The sequence below is a fragment of the Aythya fuligula genome, chromosome 2 (assembly GCF_009819795.1).
Source record: "Aythya fuligula isolate bAytFul2 chromosome 2, bAytFul2.pri, whole genome shotgun sequence".
Taxonomy (NCBI): Eukaryota; Metazoa; Chordata; class Aves; order Anseriformes; family Anatidae; genus Aythya; species Aythya fuligula.
In genome coordinates this window covers 158,786,872-158,809,906 of record NC_045560.1, presented here as the reverse complement: position 1 = coordinate 158,809,906, position 23,035 = coordinate 158,786,872, and the positions used below count along the sequence as shown (strand labels likewise).

Below are 23,035 nucleotides of genomic sequence, written 5' to 3'. Positions count from 1 at the left end.
GTGCTTCTCAGGTATGCTGGGCGTGATGCGCTACCACTTGCATCACATTCAGTCCCTCCGTGCCTTCATCCCAACTCATCAGCCTGCGTTTAGCCCTTGTCTTTCCCGTTGGGTGTGCTACATTGGTGGCATGGTGACCATCTTGCACGTAGAGGCTGTATGAGTGAGCAAGTGTATGGGAGCAAGACCCCTGTCTTGTCCCTGGGGCCGCAGTCCAAAGAGGCAGAGAAGAGGTGTTTGCATAGCAGGGTGTTGGAGTCGCAGGCCTGTCTCAGGGCTGACAAGACTAAGTGCATTGGGAGCCCTGCCATGCTTCTTCAAGGGTTGTGTTGGCAACTCCATAATGCTCCCTTTTCTGTGGCCAGCACATTGAGAGCAAGGGCTTTGGCCTAATGCAGTTTGGTGGGAATCCCTTAGGCTGTCTGTTGAGGCCTGGTGGAGGCTGTGAGATTTGTGAGGGGCAGGGACAGACATGTGGGAGTGTCCAGAAGGTCTGGGCCCAAAAACTGGGGTATTCTTTGAGGTGAGTGTCAAGGGGGAATCCTATTTCTGTGCATGGTTTTCAGTGTTGACACATGCAATGTGGACCTTTCAGAGGGGAGCTGGAGGTGTGCATGCTGCTTGTGGCTGTGGACCTGAGGCCCCAGTGGTCGTGGTTGCATTCTGAGGAGTGGGGAATGGCAAGTGCAGCCCCTGATCTGCCAAGGTGACTGTTTTGAAGGGTTTCCACTGCAGCTTGTTGACAAAGATGCTGGGGAGTCTGTGTGGCTGGTTATGCAGGAGTACGTGGGACTCAACAAGCTACACGTGCAAACACTGAATGTCCCAGGTGATATGTTTGCAATAGCAGTTTCAGTTATTTTTGAAAGGTCATGGTGACTGGGAGAGGTTCCTGAAAACTGGAAGAGACTCATCCCACTCTTTTGTTCAAGAAAAGTTGAAAGAGGAATTTCTGGGAAACTGCAGCCTGGTCAGCCTGACATCAGTCCCTGGGAAGGTTCTGAGGAAATCCTCCCTGAATGTATTCTCAAGTACGGAAACGTGATGGAGCGTAATCAGCATGGATTTTTAGAGAGCATATTCCATGTGTGCCTACACCGCATCTTCTACGTAGAAGTGACTGACGTCCTACCTATATGTAGGACTCTGTGATAGTGTTTGTTGTGAAGGTGGAGGATCAGAGAGGCACAAACAACATCGGTTATTGGCTCGGCACTGGACAGTTTTAGGTCCCTTTGTAGATGGCTGAAACAGGCCCTTATCAAACATGGGGCAGCTGCTTAATTCATCTCACTGAGGCCTCCTCTGTAGTCCCCACTACCAAAATTTTTCCACGTAACAACAGCACAACAGGAGAGGTCTTGTGGCACTTTTCGACCTGATCTTGAACCATGTACTTAAACAGGGAGAAGAAGGAATCATCATAGAGTCATAGAGTGTCTCACCTTGGAAGGAACTTTAAGGATCATCTTACTCCAGCCCCCTGCCGTAGGAAGGGATGTCACCCACCATATTACGTTGGCCAAGGTCCCAACCAGGCTGGCCTTGAACACCACCGGAGCTGGGGTAACCACAACTTACCTGTACCATTGCCTCACCACCCTCACAGTGAAAATTTTCCTCCTAATATCTAGTCTAAATCTATCCTTTTCCAGTTGAAGAGCATTACCCCTTCTCCTATCATTATCTACACGAGTAAAGAGACATTCTCCATCCTTTGTGAAGACCCCTTTAACTACTGAAAGGCCTCAAGGAAGCCTCCGCAGAGCCTTTACTTCTCCAGGCTGAACATCCCCAGCTCTCTGAGCCTTCTTTCATAGGAAAGCTGGTCAAAGTAGAGCCTCATGAGGACAGAAAAGAGGCGGGCAATCAACTCCCTCACTATGCTGGTTACTGCTCTGTTGATGCAGCACTGCATGCAGTTGGCCTTGTGGGCTGCAGGCGTGCACTGCTGGATCCTGTAGAGCCTTTCATCCAGCAGAACAACCCAAGTCCTTCTCTGCAGGACTGCTCTCATTGAGTTCTTCTCCCAGTCTGTATTCCTGTCTGGGATTGCCCTGACCCACGTTCAGTACATGGACTTGTTGAACCTCATGTGGTTCACATGGGCCTGCTTCTCCAGCCTGTCTAGGTTCCTTTGGATGAAGAGCATTGGGTGAAGAAAGGAGGAGTGTCAGGCTGGCATGCATAAGAACTTTATTAAGGAAGACTCATGAAAAGGAAGGTGCACAAGCAGCAGAGCATCCTCAGTCCCTGAAGTTGGTTGCAGGGCATTGTTAGCTGCTGTCAGGGGTGTTGGCGTGGGTCCTTAGCAGGGGTAGCAGGCTCTTCTGCCAGAGAAGCAGCCCAGGCCTCCGAAGCCAAAGCCTCCAAGGCCAAAGCCTCCAAAGCCACCGGAGGAGACGGGCACTCCCTGGGCGCTGAGGTTGCTGCCCACGGCAGCTGATGCGGAGGATCCAACGGCGGTGTTCTGGGGGAAGGAGCTGAGGATGGGTCCTGGCAGGGTGACCACGACGGTGGAGGGCTGGATGGCAACGTGGGAGTCCTCGCACTGCCTGACACAGGGCTCGTTGCAGCTGTTAGCCAGCGGGGTGGGTCCGCAGGGGCGGCAGATGTCGTAGCAGGACATGTCTGTGTTGTGGAGGGTGCCTGGAAGAGAGGGTGTTGTGAAGGTGGAGGGTGTTGTGGGCGTGAGGAGTGGTGGTGCAGGAGGCCAAGGGAGTGGGGAGGCCTGGGATTTTATGAGAGCATGGTAGTGGGGAGGTGGAAGGGCTGCTGAGGTGGGGGCAGAGACTGTGTTGGGAGGCAGGTGAAGGAAGGGATCGGGGTTTAGACTCACCTTGTTGGGTGCAGGGGAGAAGGCGTGTGGTGGAGTGTGTGAGGGAGCGAGGCGCAGGGCCGGCTTTTATGCTGGTCCGTGAGTGCCTGCAGGGCGAGAGAGCCTCTGCGCATGACAACATTTGGCGTGAGCTGCTCTTCCATTCCAAAGCCTGGCAAGTAAAGAGGTGGGGTGTGGTGTCCTTCCCACAACTTGACCTTTTCATGTCCTCCTAGTGAGGACATGGTGTTAGATCCTGACAGCACCTTCAAAGTGAGAGAATTAGAGGCTGGAGCATTTCTCTGAAAGGTGCATGGGAGGGCAGGTAGATGATGTGGCCAAGGGCTGGCTGAGGTGCGGTGTCATGAGTGAGGTCTTTGCGTGGCATTCATGTGGTGTGGCCCAGCCACACTGGGCTTTGTGGCTGTCAGCAAGTTATTGCAATGGACAGCATCGGGCATAGAATTGGGTGCTATGAAAAGAAGGAATGAGAGGTGAGTAGGTCCTACACTGGCCTTGGTTCCTGACACCATAGGCTTCCCCCCCTTTTCGTCCAAAGCTGAAGTTCCCAGAGAACACAAGGCTTGACGCTCGGCTTGTTAGGATTTCTTGGGCTGAGTTGTGTGGTCTGTGAGCGGTCCTGAGGTTCATGAAAGGCAGAGGACAAGAGGGAGTGTGAGAAAGGGCCAGCTGGGAGCCATCATCTTTTGGGGGATGATATTTGGGATTTGTGTCAAGGAGGAAACCTATTTCTCTGGCCAGTGTGTAATTTTCTGAAAGATGATTTGGACATTTCGGTTGGAAACTGGAAGCATGCAAGCTAAACCTGCAAAGGGTGAGTGAACATCAAGGTCTTCCACTGGTTAGCCAAGGTGAGTGTTTCATGGCCTGGCTCTCAGGCGAGTAGTGCACATTGCCAGGAAGACGGAGAAGCTGTGCCACTGGATGTACTGAAGTGCACAGGACCTGTCAGGTTGCTCCTACAAATGCTGAGAGTCCTGGCAGATATCTTCAGAAGGCTACTTTCATCTTTCTTTGAAAGTTGATGGCAACTGGGTTCCTGAAGACTGGAAGAGGTTCATCCCACTGCGATGTTCAACAGATGCAGAAGAAAGGTGTGGGGAACTGCAGGCTGGTCACTTTGTGATCGGACACTGTGTACGATCGTGGTGCAAAAGAAAGCAGCTATAGGGTGTGCTAATGAGGGGAAATTGTTTCAGAAGGCATGGGCAGAAGGGCTTTAGAATGATGAAGCTTGTGTTTGGTCACTTGTAAGTCTTGGGTGATGTATTTGAAGGTGTTGTGGCCCTTTTCAACCTATCCCGATGACCTCTAGAGCTTTGCCTTTGTGCTGAGGGAAGTGGGAAGAAGAAGGGAAGAGGAAGCACGTCAGGCCGGCGTGCTTGAGAACTTGAGGGTCAGCGACGACACAAAGATGCATCCACATCCACCAGAGTCTTGCAACATATGTGTGGTGTCCGTGTGAGGGACAGCTCAGTGAAATAATACTGGCCTCTATAGAGACCCCAGAGGGACACCACTCCTCCCCGGTCCCCACCTGGCCACCGAGCTGTTGAGCGCAACTCTTGGAATGTGACTGTGCAGTCAATTCCTTATCTGCTGAGTGGCCCATCATGTCTTTCCATTTTAGTGCCCAGGAGATATGTAAGAGCATTGTCCAAATACTTCTTGAACACCAAGAGGCTTGGGCCCTGATGGCCACTTGAGCCCTGCTTTTTGTTCTTTTTGTTGCGTGAATTTGGAAAAGCGCTGGGAGAAGAAATAATGAAGAGGCATCTCAGGATTTGGGATGCAGATTGATTTTATTGAGGAAAACATGAAAAAGAGGGAAAGTCATGTGGGAGATGCACATTCTGAGGTGGCTGGAGGGTGACCACTAACCTATGTCCTTGCATACAGTAGATTTTCCCAGAGCCCTCAGGTCTCCCTACCCCCTGGTGGGAGCAGCCCCTGAAGGTTTCCTGAGGGATTGTGCTAGTGAGCAAGGCATTGCAGCTGTAGGTAGTGGCCGTAGGAGGTGGTTCTATGGAAAGAAGAAAGAGGAAGAAAGAAGGAGGTATGTTGGCCATGTTTCCTGACAGCAAGGGCTGTCCAATACCTTGTTTGCTTGCTTTGTTGTGCCATGGAATGACGAGCTGTGGCTTGTCAGCTCGTATTCCATGGACAGCACGGAATTGGGTCCTCAGACCGAGAGCTGGCTGGCATGGAGTTGGAGGCTACTGTCAGGAATATTGGCATGCGACCTTAGCAGGGGTAGCAGGCTCTTCCACCTGAGATGCAGCCCAGGCCTCCCAGGCCAAAGCCTCCGAAGCCACCGGAGGAGATGGGCACTCCCTGGGCGCTGAGGTTGCTGCCCACGGCAGCTGATGCGGAGGATCCAACGGCGGTGTTCTGGGGGAAGGAGCTGAGGATGGGTCCTGGCAGGGTGACCAGCACGGTAGGAGGCTGGATGACGATGTGGGAGGCCTCGCACTGCCTGACACAGGGCTCGTTGCAGCTGTTAGCCAGTGGGGTGGGTCCGCAGGGGCGGCAGATGTCGTAGCAGGACATGTCTGTGTTGTGGAGGGTCCCTGGAAGAGAGGGTGTTAGTAAGGCGGAGGGTGTTCTTTGCTTGAAGAGCTGTGCTGGGGGAGTTCAAGGGAGTGGAAAGGCCCAGAGTGGGGCTATGGGGAGCCTGGTGGTTGGGAGGTGGAACGGCTGCTGAGGCTGAGGAGAGAAGGTTTGTGGAGAGATGGGCCAGGTGCGGTGGGTGAAGGAGCGGAGCAGAGTTCAGACTCACCTTGTTGGGTGCAGGGGAGAAGGCTTCGGCAGGAGTGTGTGAGGGTGAGAGGCGCAGGGCCGGCTTTTATGCTGGTCCCCGAGTATCCATGAGGTGAGAGAGCCTTTGCGCATGACAGTATTTGGCATGAGCTGCTCTTACATGCCACAACCCCTCAAGTAATGAGGTGGGGTGTGATCTCCCCACAATGTTCTGCCTCCATTTCTTCCTGTTGAGGATATTGGAAGTGGCGGAACATTTCAAGTGAGAGTATTAAAGACTGAAGGATAGCATTTGAAGGTTCATGTAGGGGTGGATAGATGTTGCATTGAAGACATGGGAGAGGTGCGTTGTTGTCCGTGAGGTCATAGTTTGGCAGCCATGAGGTGTAGTCGTTGGCTTTGTTGTGAGGAGGAGGCCCCCCTTGTTGGCATCCACAGTAGGTTGGCCAGTGCTTCTCAGGTATGCTGGGTGTGATGCGCTACCACTTGCATCACATTCAGTCCCTCCGTGCCTTCATCCCAACTCATCAGCCTGCGTTTAGCCCTTGTCTTTCCCGTTGGGTGTGCTTCATTGGTGGCATGGTGGCCATCTTGCACGTAGAGGCTGTATGTGGGAGGAAGTGTATGGGAGCAAGACCCCTGTCTTGTCCCTGGGGCCGCAGTCCAAAGAGGCAGAGAAGAGGTGTTTGCATAGCAGGGTGTTGGAGTCGCAGGCCTGTCTCAGGGCTGACAAGACTAAGTGCATTGGGAGCCCTGTCATGTTTCGTAAAGGGTTGCATTGGCACCTCCATTGAGCTTCCATTTCTGTGGCCAGCACGTTGACAGCAAGGGCTTTGGCCTAATGCAGTTTGGTGGGAATCCCTTGGGCTGTCTGTTGAGGCCTGGGAGAGGCTGTGAGATTTGTGAGGGGCAGGGTCAGACATGTGGGAGTGTCCAGAAGGTCTGGGCCCAAAAACTGGGGCATTCTTTGAGGTGAGTGACAAGGGGGAATCCTATTTCTGTGCATGGTTTTCAGTGTTGACACATACAATGTGGACGTTTCAGAGTGGAGCTGGAGGTGTGCATGCTGCTTGTGGCTGTGGACCTGAGGCCCCAGTGGTCGTGGTTGCATTCTGAGGAGTGGGGAATGGCAAGTGCAGCCCCTGATCTGCCAAGGTGACTGTTTTGAAGGGTTTCCCTCTGCAGCTTGTTGACGAAGATGCTGGGGAGTCTGTGTAACTGGTTATGCAGGAGTACGTGGGACCCAACAAGCTACACCTGCAAATGCTGAATGCCCCAGGTGATATGTTTGCAATAGCAGTTTCAGTTATTTTTGAAAGGTCATGGTGACTAGGAGAGGTTCCTGAAAACTGGAAGAGACTCATCCCACTCTTTTGTTCAAGAAAAGTTGAAGGAGGAATTTCTGGGAAACTGCAGCCTGGTCAGCCTGATATCAGTCCCTGGGAAGGTTCTGAGGAAATCCTCCCTGCATTTATTCTCAAGTACGGAAAAGTGATGGAGAGTAGTCAGCATGGATTTTTAGAGAGCATATCCCCTGTGTGCCTGCACAGCATCTTCTACGTAGAAGTGACTGACGTCCTACCTCTATGTAGGACTCTGTGATAGTGTTTGTTGTGAAGGTGGAGGATCAGAGAGGCACAAACAACATCGATTATTGGCAGAGACTTTTATTGAGGAAAGTGCATGGAAAGGAAGGAGCTTCAAGTGGAACAGTCCCTGGGGGTCTTGGATGCAGGTAGGGTGACGAAAATCTCATCATTGTGTGCGGGAGACTTTTCCAGAGCACGGAGAACTTCATGCCCTATGACGGAAGCAAGCAGCAGAGAGGGAGTTGATCCCTGGTGGTGGTTGGCTTGTGAGCACGTTGTAGCAGCAGAGAGAACTGGACATAGGAGACAGTGCAAGCCAAGGAAAGAAGTAGGAGAATGCTAGAATGTAAGTGGGCCATGTGTCCAAGAATCGCAGAATAGCCCACGTCCTTGCTTCTCTGGTTCATGCCTTGAAAGAAATAGCTGTGGTTGTGGAGCTGATGAGCCAGTGGGTCAGTGACAATGCAGAGGCGCATCCACAATGCATGAGGAGTCTTGTACCATATGTGAGGTGTTTGTGTGACAGAAGTGTTAAATAATACAGGCCTTAAGAGAGACCCTAAAGGGACACCATGCCTCCCTTGTCTCCAGCTGGGCACCAAGCTCTTGAGCGCAACTCTTGGAATGTGATCATGCAGCCAGTTAAGGATCTGCCGAGTGGCCCATCATGTCTTTCCACTTCAGCAGGAAGGAGCTATGTAAGAGCGTTTTCCAAACGCTATTTGTATACCACCAGGCTTGGGCCCTGATGGCCACTTAAGCCCTGCTTTTTTTTCTTTCTATCAAGTGAAGTTGGAAGAGCGTTGGGAGAAGAAAGGAAGACGAGGCTTTCAGGATATGGGATGCAGATTGATTTTATTGAGGAAAACATGAAACAGAGGGTACGTCAAGTGGAAGGTGCACATTCTGAGGTGCCTGGAGGGTGACTACCAGCCAATGTCCTTGCGTAGAGCAGATTTTCCCAGAGCCCTCAGGTCTCCCTACCCCATGGTGGGAGCAGCCCCTGAAGGTTTCCTGAGGGATTGTGCTAGTGAGCAAGGCATTGCAGCTGTAGGAAGTGGCTGTAGGAGGTGGTTCTATGGAAAGAAGAAAGAGGAAGAAAGAAGGAGATATGTTGGCCATGTTTCCTGACAGCAAGGGCTGTCCAATACCTTGTTTGCTTGCTTTGTTGTGCCATGGAATGACGAGCTGTGGCTTGTCAGCTCGTATTCCATGGACAGCACGGAATTGGGTCCTCAGACCGAGAGCTGGCTGGCATGGAGTTGGAGGCTACTGTCAGGAATATTGGCATGTGACCTTAGCAGGGGTAGCAGGCTCTTCCACCAGAGATGCAGCCCAGGCCTCCCAGGCCAAAGCCTCCGAAGCCACCGGAGGAGATGGGCACTCCCTGGGAACTGAGGTTGCTGCCCACAGCAGCTGATGCGGAGGATCCAACGGCGGTGTTCTGGGGGAAGGAGCTGAGGATGGGTCCTGGCAGGGTGACCAGCACGGTAGGAGGCTGGATGACGACGTGGGAGGCCTCGCACTGCCTGACACAGGGCTCGTTGCAGCTGTTAGCCAGCGGGGTGGGTCCGCAGGGGCGGCAGATGTCGTAGCAGGACATGTCTGTGGTGTGGAGGGTCCCTGGAAGAGAGGGTGTTAGTAAGGCGGAGGGTGTTCCTTGCTTGAAGAGCTGTGCTGGGGGAGGCCAAGGGAGTGGAAAGGCCCAGAGTGGGGGTATGGGGAGCCTGGTGGTTGGGAGGTGGAACGGCTGCTGAGGCTGAGGAGAGAAGGTTTGTGGAGAGATGGGCTAGGTGCGGTGGGTGAAGGAGAGGAGCAGAGTTCAGACTCACCTTGTTGGGTGCAGGGGAGAAGGCTTCGGCAGGAGTGTGTGAGGGTGAGAGGCGCAGGGCCGGCTTTTATGCTGATCCCCGAGTATCCATGAGGTGAGAGAGCCTTTGCGCATGACATCATTAGCCGTGAGCCGCTCTTACATGCCACAACCCCTCAAGTAATGAGGTGGGGTGTGATCTCCCCACAATGTTCTGCCTCCATTTCTTCCTGTTGAGGATATTGGAAGTGGCGGAACATTTCAAGTGAGAGTATTAAAGACTGAAGGATAGCTTTTGAAGGTTCATGTAGGGGTGGATAAATGTTGCATTCAAAAAATGGGAGAGGTGCATTGTTGTCCGTGAGGTCATAGTTTGGCAGCCATGAGGTGTAGTCGTTGGCTTTGTTGTGAGGAGGAGGCCCCCCTTGTTGGCATCCACAGTAGGTTGGCCAGTGCTTCTCAGGTATGCTGGGTGTGATGCGCTACCACTTGCATCACATTCAGTCCCTCCGTGCCTTCATCCCAACTCATCAGCCTGCGTTTAGCCCTTGTCTTTCCTGTTGGGTGTGCTTCATTGGTGTCTTGGTGGCAATCGTGCACATAGAGGTTGTACGTGGGAGGAAGTGTATGGGAGCAAGACCCCTGTCTTGTCCCTGGGGCCGCAGTCCAAAGAGGCAGAGAAGAGGTGTTTGCATAGCAGGGTGTTGGAGTCGCAGGCCTGTCTCAGGGCTGACAAGACTAAGTGCATTGGGAGCCCTGTCATGTTTCGTAAAGGGTTGCATTGGCACCTCCATTGAGCTCCCATTTCTGTGGCCAGCACGTTGACAGCAAGGGCTTTGGCCTAATGCAGTTTGGTGGGAATCTCTTAGGCTGTCTGTTGAGGCCTGGTGGAGGCTGTGAGATTTGTGAGGGGCAGGGACAGACATGTGGGAGTGTCCAGAAGGTCTGGGTCCAAAGTGCTGGGGTGTTCTTTGAGGTGAGTGTCAAGGGGGAATCCTATTTCTGTGCATGGTTTCCAGTGTTGACACATACAATGTGGATTTTTCAGAGTGGAGCTGGAGGTGTGCATGCTGCTTGTGGCTGCGGACCTGAGGCCCCAGTGGTCGTGGTTGCATTCTGAGGAGTGGGGAATGGCAAGTGCAGCCCCTGATCTGCCAAGGTGACTGTTTTGAAGGGTTTCCCACTGCAGCTTGTTGACGAAGATGCTGGGGAGTCTGTGTGGCTGGTTATGCAGGAGTACGTGGGACCCAACAAGCTACACCTGCAAACACTGAATGCCCCAGGTTATATGTTTGCAATAGCAGTTTCAGTTATTTTTGAAAGGTCATGGTGACTGGGAGAGGTTCCTGAAAACTGGAAGAGGCTCATCCCACTCTTTTGTTCAAGAAAAGTTGAAGGAGGAATTTCTGGGAAACTGCAGCCTGGTCAGCCTGATATCAGTCCCTGGGAAGGTTCTGAGGAAATCTTCCCTGAATTTATTCTCAAGTACGGAAAAGTGATGGAGAGTAGTCAGCATAGATTTTTAGAGAGCATATCCCCTGTGTGCCTGCACAGCATCTTCTACGTAGAAGTGACTGACGTCCTACCTATATGTAGGACTCTGTGATAGTGTTTGTTGTGAAGGTGGAGGATCAGAGAGGCACAAACAACATCGGTTATTGGCTCGGCACTGGACAGTTTTAGGTCCCTTTGTAGATGGCTGAAACAGGCCCTTATCAAACATGGGGCAGCTGCTTAATTCATCTCACTGAGGCCTCCTCTGTAGTCCCCACTACCAAAATTTTTCCACGTAACAACAGCACAACAGGAGAGGTCTTGTGGCACTTTTCGACCTGATCTTGAACCATGTACTTAAACAGGGAGAAGAAGGAATCATCATAGAATCATAGACTGTCTCACCTTGGAAGGAACTTTAAGGATCATCTTACTCCAGCCCCCTGCCGTAGGAAGGGATGTCACCCACCATATTACGTTGGCCAAGGTCCCAACCAGGCTGGCCTTGAACACCACCGGAGCTGGGGTAACCACAACTTACCTGTACCATTGCCTCACCACCCTCACAGTGAAGATTTTCCTCCTAATATCTAGTCTAAATCTATCCTTTTTCAGTTGAAGACCATTACCCCTTCTCCTATCATTATCTACACGAGTAAAGAGATATTCTCCATCCTTTGTGAAGACCCCTTTAACTACTGAAAGGCCTCAAGGAAGCCTCCGCAGAGCCTTCACTTCTCCAGGCTGAACATCCCCAGCTCTCTGAGCCTTCTTTCATAGGAAAGCTGGTCAAAGTAGAGCCTCACGAGGACAGAAAAGAGGCGGGCAATCAACTCCCTCACTATGCTGGTTACTGCTCTGTTGATGCAGCACTGCATGCAGTTGGCCTTGTGGGCTGCAGGCATGCACTGCTGGATATTGTAGAGCCTTTCATCCAGCAGAACAACCCAAGTCCTTCTCTGCAGGTTGCTCTCATTGAGTTCTTCTCCCAGTCTGTACTCCTGTCTGGGATTGCCCTGACCCACGTTCAGTACATGGACTTGTTGAACCTCACGGGGTTCACATGGGCCTGCTTCTCCAGCCTGTCTAGGTTCCTTTGGATGAAGAGCATTGGGTGAAGAAAGGAGGAGTGTCAGGCTGGCATGCATAAGAACTTTATTAAGGAAGACTCATGAAAAGGAAGGTGCACAAGCAGCAGAGCATCCTCAGTCCATGAAGTTGGTTGCAGGGCATTGTTAGCTGCTGTCAGGGGTGTTGGCGTGGGTCCTTAGCAGGGGTAGCAGGCTCTTCTGCCAGAGAAGCAGCCCAGGCCTCCCAAGCCAAAGCCTCCAAGGCCAAAGCCTCCAAAGCCACCGGAGGAGACGGGCACTCCCTGGGCGCTGAGGTTGCTGCCCACGGCAGCTGATGCGGAGGATCCAACGGCGGTGTTCTGGGGGAAGGAGCTGAGGATGGGTCCTGGCAGGGTGACCACGACGGTGGAGGGCTGGATGGCAACGTGGGAGTCCTCGCACTGCCTGACACAGGGCTCGTTGCAGCTGTTAGCCAGCGGGGTGGGTCCGCAGGGGCGGCAGATGTCGTAGCAGGACATGTCTGTGTTGTGGAGGGTGCCTGGAAGAGAGGGTGTTGTGAAGGTGGAGGGTGTTGTGGGCGTGAGGAGTGGTGGTGCAGGAGGCCAAGGGAGTGGGGAGGCCTGGGATTTTATGAGAGCATGGTAGTGGGGAGGTGGAAGGGCTGCTGAGGTTGGGGGCAGAGACTGTGTTGGGAGGCAGGTGAAGGAAGGGATCGGGGTTTAGACTCACCTTGTTGGGTGCAGGGGAGAAGGCGTGTGGTGGAGTGTGTGAGGGAGCGAGGCGCAGGGCCGGCTTTTATGCTGGTCCGTGAGTGCCTGCAGGGCGAGAGAGCCTCTGCGCATGACAACATTTGGCGTGAGCTGCTCTTCCATTCCAAAGCCTGGCAAGTAAAGAGGTGGGGTGTGGTGTCCTTCCCACAACTTGACCTTTTCATGTCCTCCTAGTGAGGACATGGTGTTAGATCCTGACAGCACCTTCAAAGTGAGAGAATTAGAGGCTGGAGCATTTCTCGGAAAGGTGCATGGGAGGGCAGGTAGATGATGTGGCCAAGGGCTGGCTGAGGTGCGGTGTCATGAGTGAGGTCTTTGCGTGGCATTCATGTGGTGTGGCCCAGCCACACTGGGCTTTGTGGCTGTCAGCAAGTTATTGCAATGGACAGCATCGGGCATAGAATTGGGTGCTATGAAAAGAAGGAATGAGAGGTGAGTAGGTCCTACACTGGCCTTGGTTCCTGACACCATAGGCTTCCCCCCCTTTTCGTCCAAAGCTGAAGTTCCCAGAGAACACAAGGCTTGACGCTCGGCTTGATGGGATTTCTCGGGCTGAGTTGTGTGGTCTGTGAGCGGTCCTGAGGTTCATGAAAGGCAGAGGACAAGAGGGAGTGTGAGAAAGGGCCAGCTGGGAGCTATCTTGTTATTGGGGATGATTTTGGGATTTGCGTTAAGGGGAAAACCTATTTCTCTGCCCAGCATTTGATTTTGTGAAAGATGGTTTGGAAATTTCAGGCAAACTTGGAATTGTATGATCTTGTTATAAATGGCTCAGTCTTCAAAATAGGACTATAATCAAAGTTTACAATTTATTAAAGGAATAGAGCTACGCAAACAGCTCTGGGTGTGCTGGGAGTCTCTGCTCCACCAAGACCCATGCCAGTTACATCAAGCAGATGATTTTTATGCTCCAAGGCTAACAAATATTCATTACTACTTCTAGAAAAAAGCAGGGTTATTAATTAGTTTCCTGAATCCAAACCCTCCAACTGGAGCATGCGTATCAGTCTCCGGTGGTCCCTCTGAGGTCTCTGGGGGTCTCTCGTGCTGAAGGCTCATAGTCTTCCTCCCAGGCTTTTGTTTTCTTGTCCTTCTCCTTTGTCCAACTTGGCTGTATGTCAGAGACTTGTGCAGCGTTCTCTGCAAGCTTTGTCTTTTAGTCGTCCCTCAGCTTTCCCTTTCTCCTTAATCTCCTGGCCAGATAACAGCAGACTTGCATAGTGTCCCATGCAATAGTCATAATAGTTAGCACTTATTCTGAATCCCCCCCCCATATATCAGAGACTTCAAGGAGAAACCTACAAATAGATTTCCCTTCAAGCTCTCTATTGACAGGAATTGTTAAAACATTCCTTTGATAGATACAAGAACTATATACATTAACCACTCTGTTTTTCTTAGACTTGTGGTTATTCAAGGGTATGTAAGACAGAAGACCACATTCAGCATACCATGCAGCCCTAGCATTGTTCCATATTGACACGAATCAGATGAACACATTTCACAATCTGCAACTCAGAAGACTGGGTGGATATGAAAGCCTTCCACTGCTAGGCAAGGTGAGTGTTTCACGGGCTGTCTTTCAGGTGAGTAGTGCATGTTGCTGAGGAAGATGGAGAAGATGTGCCACGGGATGTTCTGAAGTGCATAGGACCTGTCAGGTTGCACCCACAAATGCTAAGAATGCTGGCTGATATCTTCACAAGGCTACTTTCATCTTTATTTGAAATTTGATGGTAACTGGGTTCCTGAAGACTGGAAGAGGTTCATCCCACTGTGATGTTCAACAAGCTGGAGAAGGAAGGTCTGGGACTCTGCAGGCTGTTCGGTCTGTCATGCATCACTGGGAAGGTTCTGAAAGAAATCCTCCTGGAAAGCATACCACAAGGACATGAATGATAAGAAAGAGATGGGGAGTAGTCAGCATTGATCTACAAAGAGCAGATCATACTGGAGCCTTCTCAGTGTCTTCTTCATGGAAGTGAGCTGCTGGGTGCACAAGGGGACAGCAACAGCTGTTGCTTACCTTACCTTTCGGAAAGGCTTTGATGCTTGGTCCCGTGACACGCTTGCAGAGAAGCTGACAAGTACGGGTTACACAAACAAACAAACAGTGGGGTGGTCTGAAAAGTGGCTGCATGCCACTGCACATGGTCCTGGAGAGCCTCCTGACCGTCCTTGACAACAGCTGTTGCCCTACCTGGTGTCAAGAGGTTCCTTCCTGACTATATCATTCTGGGATAGTGTTTGTTGTGACAGTGTAGGATCATAGTAGAGAAGAAAGCAGTGGTAGTTTGTGCTAAAGAGGGGAAATTGTTTCAGAAGGCACGGGGAGAAGAGCCTTAGCATGATGAAGCTTCTGTTTGGGCACTTGTAGGTTTTGGGTGATGTATTTTACGGTGTTGTGGTCCTTTTTGACGTACGCCAATGACCTCTTGATCTTTGGTTTGTACTGTGGGAAGTGGGAAGATGAAGAGAAGAGGAGTTGCGTCAGGCTGGCAGGCTTGAGACTTTTATTGAGGAAAGTGCATGGAAAGGAAGGAGCATCAAGTGGAACAGCCGCTGGGGGTCTTGGATGCAGGTAGGGTGACCAAAATCTCATCCTTGTGTGCGGCAGACTTTCCCAGAGCACGGAGAACTTCATGCCCTATGATGGAAGCAGCAGAGAGGGAGTCGATCCCTGGTGTTGGTTGGCTTGTGAGTACGTCGTAGCAGCAGAGAGAACTGGACATAGGAGACAGTGCAAGCCAAGGAAAGAAGTGGGAGAATGCTAGAATGTAAGTGGGCCATGTGTCCAAGAATCACAGAATAGCCCACGTCCTTGCTTCTCTGGTTCATGCCTTGAAAGAAATAGCTGTGGTTGTGGAGCTGATGAGCCAGTGGGTCAGTGACAATGCAGGAGTTCGCATCCACAATGCATGAGGAGTCTTGTACCATATGTGAGGTGTTTGTGTGACAGATGTGTTAAATAATACAGGCCTTAAGAGAGACCCTAAAGGGACACCATGCCTCCCTTGTCTCCAGCTGGGCACCAAGCTCTTGAGCGCAACTCTTGGAATGTGATCATGCAGCCAGTTAAGGATCTGCTGAGTGGCCCATCATGTCTTTCTACTTCAGTCAGAAGGAGCTATGTAAGAGCGTTTTCCAAACGCTATTTGTATACCACCAGGCTTGGGCCCTGATGGCCACTTGAGCCCTGCTTTTTTTTTCTTTCTGTCGGGTGAAGTTGGAAGAGCGTTGGGAGAAGAAAGGAAGACGAGGCTTTCAGGATATGGGATGCAGATTGATTTTATTGAGGAAAACATGAAACAGAGGGTACGTCAAGTGGAAGGTGCACATTCTGAGGTGCCTGGAGGGTGACTACCAGCCAATGTCCTTGCGTAGAGCAGATTTTCCCAGAGCCCTCAGGTCTCCCTACCCCATGGTGGGAGCAGCCCCTGAAGGTTTCCTGAGGGATTGTGCTAGTCAGCAAGGCATTGCAGCCGTAGGTAGTGGCCGTAGGTGATGGTTCTATGGAAAGAAGACAGAAAAAGAAAGAAGGAGGTATGTTGGCCGTGTTTCCTGACAGCAAGGGCTGTCCAATACCTTGTTTGCTTGCTTTGTTGTGCCATGGAATGACAAGCTGTGGCTTGTCAGCTTGTATTCCATGGACAGCACGGAATTGGGTCCTCAGACCGAGAGCTGGCTGGCATGGTGTTGGAGGCTACTGTCAGGAATATTGGCATGCGACCTTAGCAGGGGTAGCAGGCTCTTCCACCAGAGATGCAGCCCAGGCCTCCCAGGCCAAAGCCTCCGAAGCCACCGGAGGAGATGGGCACTCCCTGGGAACTGAGGTTGCTGCCCACAGCAGCTGATGCAGAGGATCCAACGGCGGTGTTCTGGGGGAAGGAGCTGAGGATGGGTCCTGGCAGGGTGACCAGCACGGTCGGAGGCTGGATGACGACGTGGGAGGCCTCGCACTGCCTGACACAGGGCTCGTTGCAGCTGTTAGCCAGCGGGGTGGGTCCGCAGGGGCGGCAGATGTCGTAGCAGGACATGTCTGTGGTGTGGAGGGTCCCTGGAAGAGAGGGTGTTAGTAAGGCGGAGGGTGTTCTTTGCTTGAAGAGCTGTGCTGGGGGAGTTCAAGGGAGTGGAAAGGCCCAGAGTGGGGCTATGGGGAGCCTGGTGGTTGGGAGGTGGAACGGCTGCTGAGGCTGGGGAGAGAAGGTTTGTGGAGAGATGGGCCAGGTGCGGTGGGTGAAGGAGCGGAGCAGAGTTCAGACTCACCTTGTTGGGTGCAGGGGAGAAGGCTTCAGCAGGAGTGTGTGAGGGTGAGAGGCGCAGGGCCGGCTTTTATGCTGGTTCCCGAGAGTCTGCGGAGCTAGAAACCCTTTGCGCATGACAGCATTTGCCTTGAGCTGCTCTTACATGCCACAACCCCTCAAGTAATGAGGTGGAGTGTGATCTCCCCACAATGTTCTGCCTCCATTTCTTCCTGTTGAGGATGTTGGAAGTGGCGGAACATTTCAAGTGAGAGTATTAAAGACTGAAGGATAGCATTTGAAGGTTCATGTAGGGGTGGATAGATGTTGCATTGAAGACATGGGAGAGGTGCGTTGTTGTCCATGAGGTCATAGTTTGGCACTCATGAGGTGTGGTCGTTGGCTTTGTTGTGATGAGGAGGTCCCCCTTGTTGGCATCCACAGTAGGTTGGCCAGTGCTTCTCAGGTATGCTGGGCGTGATGCGCTACCACTTGCATCACATTCAGTCCCTCCGTGCCTTCATCCCAACTCACCAGCCTGCGTTTAGCCCTTGTCTTTCCCGTTGGGTGTGCTTCATTGGTGGTTGGTGGCCATCTTGCACGTAGAGGCTGTATGTGGGAGCAAGTGTATGGGAGCAAGACCCCTGTCTTGTCCCTGGGGCCGCAGTCCAAAGAGGCAGAGAAGAGGTGTTTGCATAGCAGGGTGTTGGAGTTGCAGGCCTGTCTCAGGACTGACAAGACTAAATGCATTGGGAGCCCTGCCATGCTTCTTCAAGGGTTGCATTGGCAACACCATATTGCTCCCTTTTCTGTGGCGAGCACAAGGGCTTTGGCCTAATGCAGTTTGGTTGGAATCCCTTGGACTGTCTGTTGAGGCCTGGGAGAGGCTGTGAGATTTGTGAGGGGCAGGGACAGACATGTGGGAGTGTCCAGAAGGTCTGGGCCCAAAGCACTGGGGTGTTCATTGAGTTGAATTTCAAGGGGGAATGCAATTTCTGTGCATGGTTTTCAGTGTTGACACATGCAATGTGGACCTTTCAGAGGGGAGCTGGAGGTGTGCATGCTGCTTGTGGCTGTGGACCTGAGGCCCCAGTGGTCGTGGTTGCATTCTGAGGAGTGGGGAATGGCAAGTGCAGCCCCTGATCTGCCAAGGTGACTGTTTTGAAGGGTTTCCCACTGCAGCTTGTTGAAGAAGATTCTGGGGAGTCTGTGTAACTGGTTATGCAGGAGTGCGTGGGACTCAACAAGCTACACGTGCAATGTCCCAGGTGATATGTTTGCAATAGCAGTTTCAGTTATTTTTGAAAGGTCATGGTGACTGGGAGAGGTTCCTGAAAACTGGAAGAGACTCATCCCACTCTTTTGTTCAAGAAAAGTTGAAGGAGGAATTTCTGGGAAACTGCAGCCTGGTCAGCCTGATATCAGTCCCTGGGAAGGTTCTGAGGAAATCCTCCCTGAATGTATTCTCAAGTACGGAAAAGTGATGGAGAGTAGTCAGCATGGATTTTTAGAGAGCATATCCCCTGTGTGCCTGCACAGCATCTTCTACGTAGAAGTGACTGACATCCTACCTATATGTAGGACTCTGTGATAGTGTTTGTTGTGAAGGTGGAGGATCAGAGAGGCACAAACAACATCGGTTATTGGCTCGGCACTGGACAGTTTTAGGTCCCTTTGTAGATGGCTGAAACAGGCCCATATGAAACATGGGGCAACTTCTGAATTCATCTCACAGAGGCCTCCTCTGTAGTCTCCACTACCAAAACCTTGCCACGTAACAACAGCACAATAGAGGAGGTCTTGTGGCACTTTTCGACCTGATCTAGAACCATGTATTTAAACAGGGTCAAGAAGGAATCATCATCGAATGGCTCACCTTGGAAGGGACTTTAAGGATCATCTTCTCCAGCCCCCGGCCATAGGCAAGGATGCCACCCACTACATTACGTTGGCCAACGTCCCATCCAGGCTGGCCCTGAACACCACTGGGGCTGGGGTAACCACAACTTACCTGTTGTGTTTAACCACAACATCCTCACCATCCTCACCATCCTCACAGTGAAGAATTTCCTCCTAATGTCTAGTCTAAATCTATCCTCTTTTAGTTGAAGACGATTACCCCTTCAACTATCATTATCTACATGAGTAAAGAGACATTCTCCATCTTTTTATGAACATCCCTTTAAGTACTGGAAGATCTCAAGGAAGTCTTGGCAGAGCCATCACTTCTCCAGGCTTAACACCCCCAACTCTCTGAGCCTTCTTTCACAGGAGAGGTGCTCAAGGTGCTGCTTCACGAGAACAGAAAAGAGGGGGAAAATCAACTCCCTCACTATGTTGGCCAGTCCTCTGTTGATGAAGCACTGCATGCAGTTGGCCTTGTGGGCTGCAGGCGTGCACTGCTGGATCCTGTTGAGCCTTTCATCCAGCAGAACAACCTAAGTCCTTCTCTGCAGAGCTGCTCTCAATGAGTTCTTCTCCTAGTCTCTACTCTTATCTGGGATTGCCCTGACCCACGTTCAGTACATGGACTTGTTGAACCTCATGCAGTTCACATGGGCCTGCTTCTCCAGCCCGTCCAGGTTCCATTGGATGAAGATTGTTGTGTGAAGAAAGGAGGAGTGTCAGACTGGCATGCATTAGAACTTTATTGAGGAAGACTCGTGAAAAGGAAGGAGCACAAGCAGCAGGGCCCTGGTCAGAGATGCAGGCACAGTGACCATCAGCAGCTGTGCATTTTGTGTGGAAGGTACTCCCAGAGCACGTTGATCAGAGCATCCTCAGTCCATGAAGTTGGCTGCAGGGCATTGTTAGCTGCTGTCAGGGGTGTTGGTGTGGGTCCTTAGCAGGGGTAGCAGGCTCTTCTGCCAGAGAAGCAGCCCAGGCCTCCCAAGCCATAGCCTCCAAGGCCAAAGCCTCCGAATCCCCCAGAGGAGATGGGCACTCCCTGGGTGCTGAGGTTGCTGCCCACGGCAGCTGATGCGGAGGATCCAACGGCGGTGTTCTGGGGGAAGGAGCTGAGGATGGGTCCTGGCAGGGTGACCACCACAGTGGAAGGCTGGATGGCGACGTGGGAGTCCTCGCACTGCCTGACACAGGGCTCGTTGCAGCTGTTAGCCAGCGGGGTGGGTCCGCAGGGGCGGCAGATGTCGTAGCAGGACATGTCTGTGGTGTGGAGGGTGCCTGGAAGAGAGGCTGTTGGGAATGTGTAGGGTGTTGGTGGTGTGAGGAGTGGTGCCTAGGTAGGCAAGGAGAATAGGGAGGCCTGTTTGTGTGGGGAGCATGGTCGTAGGGGAGGTGGTATTCCTGCTGGGTTTAGGGGCATAGCACCTGTGGAGAGACGGTTTCGATGGGGCGGGTGAAGGAGGGGATTGGGATTGAGGCTCACCTTGGTCGCAGAGGAGAAGGTGTTGAAAGGAGTGTGTGAGGGAGCGAGGTGCAGGGCCGGCTTTTATGCTGGTCCTTGAGTGCCCGCAGGGTGAGAGAGCCTCTGCGCATGACAACATTTGGCGTGAGCTGCTCTTGCATGCCAAAGCCTGGCATGTAAAGAGGTGGGGTGTGGTGTCCTTCCCACAACTTGACGTTTTCATTTCCTCCTGTTTGGACATGGTGTTAGATCCTGGCGTTACCTTCAAAGTGACAGAATTAGAGGCTGGAGCCTTTCTCTGAAAGTGGCATGGGAGGGCAGGTAGGTGATGTGTCGAAAGACTGGTAGAGGTGTAGTGTCTTGAGTGAGGTCTTTGTGTGGCATTCATGTGGTGTGGCCCAGCCATATTGGACTTTGTGGCTGTCAGCAAGTTATTGCAGTGGACAGCATTGGGCATAGAAGCGGGTGCTACGAAAAGAAGGAAGGGGAGGTGAGTAGGTCCAACCCTGGCCGTGTTTTCCGAATTTTCCATGTTTCCCCTTTTCTTCCACATCTGAAGGCCCAAGAGAAGACAAGGCTTGACACTTTGCTTGATGGGATTTCTTGGGCTGGGTGGTGTGGTCTGTGAGCGGCCCTGAGGTTCATGAAAGGCAGAGGAGAAGATGGACTATGAGAAAGGGCCAGCTGGTAGCCATCATTTTATTGGAGATGATGTTTGGGATTTGTGTCAAGGGGGAAACCTATTTCTCTGCCCAGTGTTTAATTTTCTGAAAGATGATTTGGACATTTCAGATGGAAACTGGAGGCATGCGAGCTAAACCTGCAAAGGGTGAGTGAACATCAAGGCCTTTCACTGGTTAGCCAAGGTGAGTGTTTTGTGGGCTGTCTCTCAGGTGAGTAGTGCACATTGCCGAGGAAGACGGAGAAGCTGTGCCACTGGATGTACTGAAGTGCACAGGACCTGTCAGGTTGCACCCACAAATGCTGAGAGTCTGTACTGTGTCTGGCTGGGATGTTAGCTTTCCCTGCAGCAGCCCATACAGTGCTGTGCTCTGCAGTTGTAGCTAGAACAGCAGTGTTATCACACCAGTGCTGTGTCTACGGCGGAGCAGTGCTGGCACATCAGGACTCTCTGTAACCCTCCTAGGGGGTGGGCAAAAAATTGAGAAGAGAAACATCACCAGGGCAGCTGACTTAAACGAGGCTAAGGGATATTCCATACCATATGATGTCACACTCAGCAATAAAAATGGAAACAGGAAAAAGAGCGGATTGTTGGGCTCTCATTGTGAAAACTTCAGTCCTCCTCCCAAACACCGGCTACGTGCGTTGAGGCCCTGCTTCAAGGTGAGGCCCTGCTTCAAGGATGTGGTCAAGCATCACTCATTAGAGGGAAGTAGAGAGTAATTTCTTTCCTCTGCACTGCCACAAAGCCTTTATTTATTTATTTATTTATTTATTTATTTATTTATTTATTTTCCCTTTCCTCCTCCCATTTCTCCTTTCCTTTTTTTTTTTTTCTTTAGTTAAATTGTTTAGTTAATAATAATCTTTCCTTAATATTAATTATCATTAGCTTTTCCCTTTAATTAAATTATTTTTATCTCTACTAGTGAGTTGTTCTTCAGTTCTTCCCCTCCTCATCCAAGGAGGGGGAGTGAGAGAGCAGTTGTGGTTTTTAGCTACCTAGCGCGGAAAAACCACCACAGAGTCCTGGCTGATATCTTCACAAGACTTTCAGTTTTCTTTGAAAGTTGATGGTGATCGGGTTCCTGAAGACTGCAAGAGACTCATCCCACTTCTATGTTGAACAAGATGGAGAAGGAAGGTGTGGGGAACTGCAGGCTGGTTGGCCTGCCATCAGTCTCTGGGAAAGTGCGGATGGAAATCTTCTTGGGAAGCATTGCCGAGCACACAAAGGAGAAGAACGTGAAGGGGAGTATTGAGCATGGAGTTAGAGAACTGAAGTCATGCCTGGGCCTTCTCAGTGTCTTCCACATTGAAATAACTCTCCTGGTAGATGAGGGAAGATCAGCAGCTGTTGCTTATGTTGCCTTTAGTAAAGGCTTTGATGCTCCCTCCAATGACATGGCCATTCAGAAACTGAGAAAGTACAGGATTCTTTGAGAATGAGCTGGGGTTGAGGATTTGGTGAGCCCTAGATCCAGCCTCATCCCAGAGGTGCAACCCTCATTCCATGACACTGATTGCAGTGTCTTGATGGTATTTGTCAGGGGTGGTGGCCAGAAAATCCTGATGGAAAAGAGTTACTCAGTGTGTGCTGACTTCTGACCCATGCAGAAGGCCTTAGCTAGCCCAGACCTTTGGTTGGGCAAGTGAAGGGCTTGTGTCACATGCCAGATGAACAGCAGCAGCCCATTGCTGCTGTTGTCAGTGACATAGTTGGTAGGAGAGCTCTTGTGTCCCTTTTTATACACTCCTATAACTGTAGACGATCTAGACCCATGAGGCTTTGCGAGTCCAAGTCCTGAGAACATACAAGGCAACCTGAGCATTAAAGCAGACGGAATCATCAAATGATTGAGTGTTTTGGGTTGGAAGGGATGTTAAGGATCATGTAGCTCCAACCATCTGCCATGGGCAGGTGTTCTTTCCAGTGGATCAGGATGCCCAAAGCCCCATCCAAGTTGGCCTCAAACACTTCCAAGGGGTGAGGCATCCACAGCTTGTTTGGGTTAGTTCACCATCCTCAGAGTAAAGAATTTCTTCCTTATATCTAATCTAAATCTACTTTCTTTTAGCTTCAAGCTGTTAATACTTGTCATATCACTACACACCCTGATAAAGTGTTCCTCCCCACCTTTCCGTAGCCTGCTCTATGTACTACACAGTCTGTATACCATCTCTTGGAGCCTTCTCTTCCCCAGGCTGACCTAGCCTGGCTCTCTCAGCCTGTGTTTGTAGGAGAGGTGCTCCAGCTCTCTGATCATCTCATGCTCTAACAGGTCCAGATCTGTCTTATGCTGGGGGCCCAGGCACTCAACAAAGTCTTCCAGGTGGGGTTGGAAAAACACAGAGTAGAGAGGGAGAATCGCATCCCTCTGTGTGTTAGCTGCACTTCTATTGGTGCAGCC

The 23,035-nt window shown here is 51.4% G+C and overlaps 4 protein-coding genes and 2 pseudogenes across 4 annotated transcripts; all 6 read right to left on the bottom strand.

Moving 5' to 3' along the window:
• Nucleotides 1–2,308: 2,308 nt before the first annotated feature.
• Nucleotides 2,309–2,952, bottom strand: LOC116486652 (annotated as a pseudogene).
• A 2,131-nt stretch (nt 2,953–5,083) lies between these two features.
• LOC116485689 (feather keratin 1-like) lies at nt 5,084–5,389 on the bottom strand. Its single transcript, XM_032181180.1, has one exon. It carries the CDS (start codon nt 5,387–5,389, stop codon nt 5,084–5,086), a length of 306 nt encoding a protein of 101 aa, XP_032037071.1.
• A 3,096-nt stretch (nt 5,390–8,485) lies between these two features.
• On the bottom strand, nt 8,486–8,791 carry LOC116485688 (feather keratin 1-like). Its single transcript, XM_032181179.1, has one exon. The coding sequence runs from the start codon at nt 8,789–8,791 to the stop codon at nt 8,486–8,488; it is 306 nt and encodes a 101-aa protein (XP_032037070.1).
• A 2,968-nt stretch (nt 8,792–11,759) lies between these two features.
• Nucleotides 11,760–12,404, bottom strand: LOC116486671 (annotated as a pseudogene).
• Nucleotides 12,405–16,063: 3,659 nt separating this feature from the next.
• On the bottom strand, nt 16,064–16,369 carry LOC116485687 (feather keratin 1-like). Its single transcript, XM_032181178.1, has one exon. The coding sequence runs from the start codon at nt 16,367–16,369 to the stop codon at nt 16,064–16,066; it is 306 nt and encodes a 101-aa protein (XP_032037069.1).
• A 3,046-nt stretch (nt 16,370–19,415) lies between these two features.
• On the bottom strand, nt 19,416–19,736 carry LOC116486861 (feather keratin 1-like). The gene has a single exon (XM_032183370.1). The coding sequence runs from the start codon at nt 19,734–19,736 to the stop codon at nt 19,416–19,418; it is 321 nt and encodes a 106-aa protein (XP_032039261.1).
• Nucleotides 19,737–23,035: the final 3,299 nt, after the last annotated feature.

Excerpts from the sequence above, each read along its gene's own strand:
- LOC116485688 (XM_032181179.1), bottom strand. The coding sequence starts at position 8,791 with ATGTCCTGCTACGACATCTGCCGCCCCTGCGGACCCACCCCGCTGGCT.
- LOC116485689 (XM_032181180.1), bottom strand. The coding sequence starts at position 5,389 with ATGTCCTGCTACGACATCTGCCGCCCCTGCGGACCCACCCCACTGGCT.
- LOC116486861 (XM_032183370.1), bottom strand. The coding sequence starts at position 19,736 with ATGTCCTGCTACGACATCTGCCGCCCCTGCGGACCCACCCCGCTGGCT.
- LOC116485687 (XM_032181178.1), bottom strand. The coding sequence starts at position 16,369 with ATGTCCTGCTACGACATCTGCCGCCCCTGCGGACCCACCCCGCTGGCT.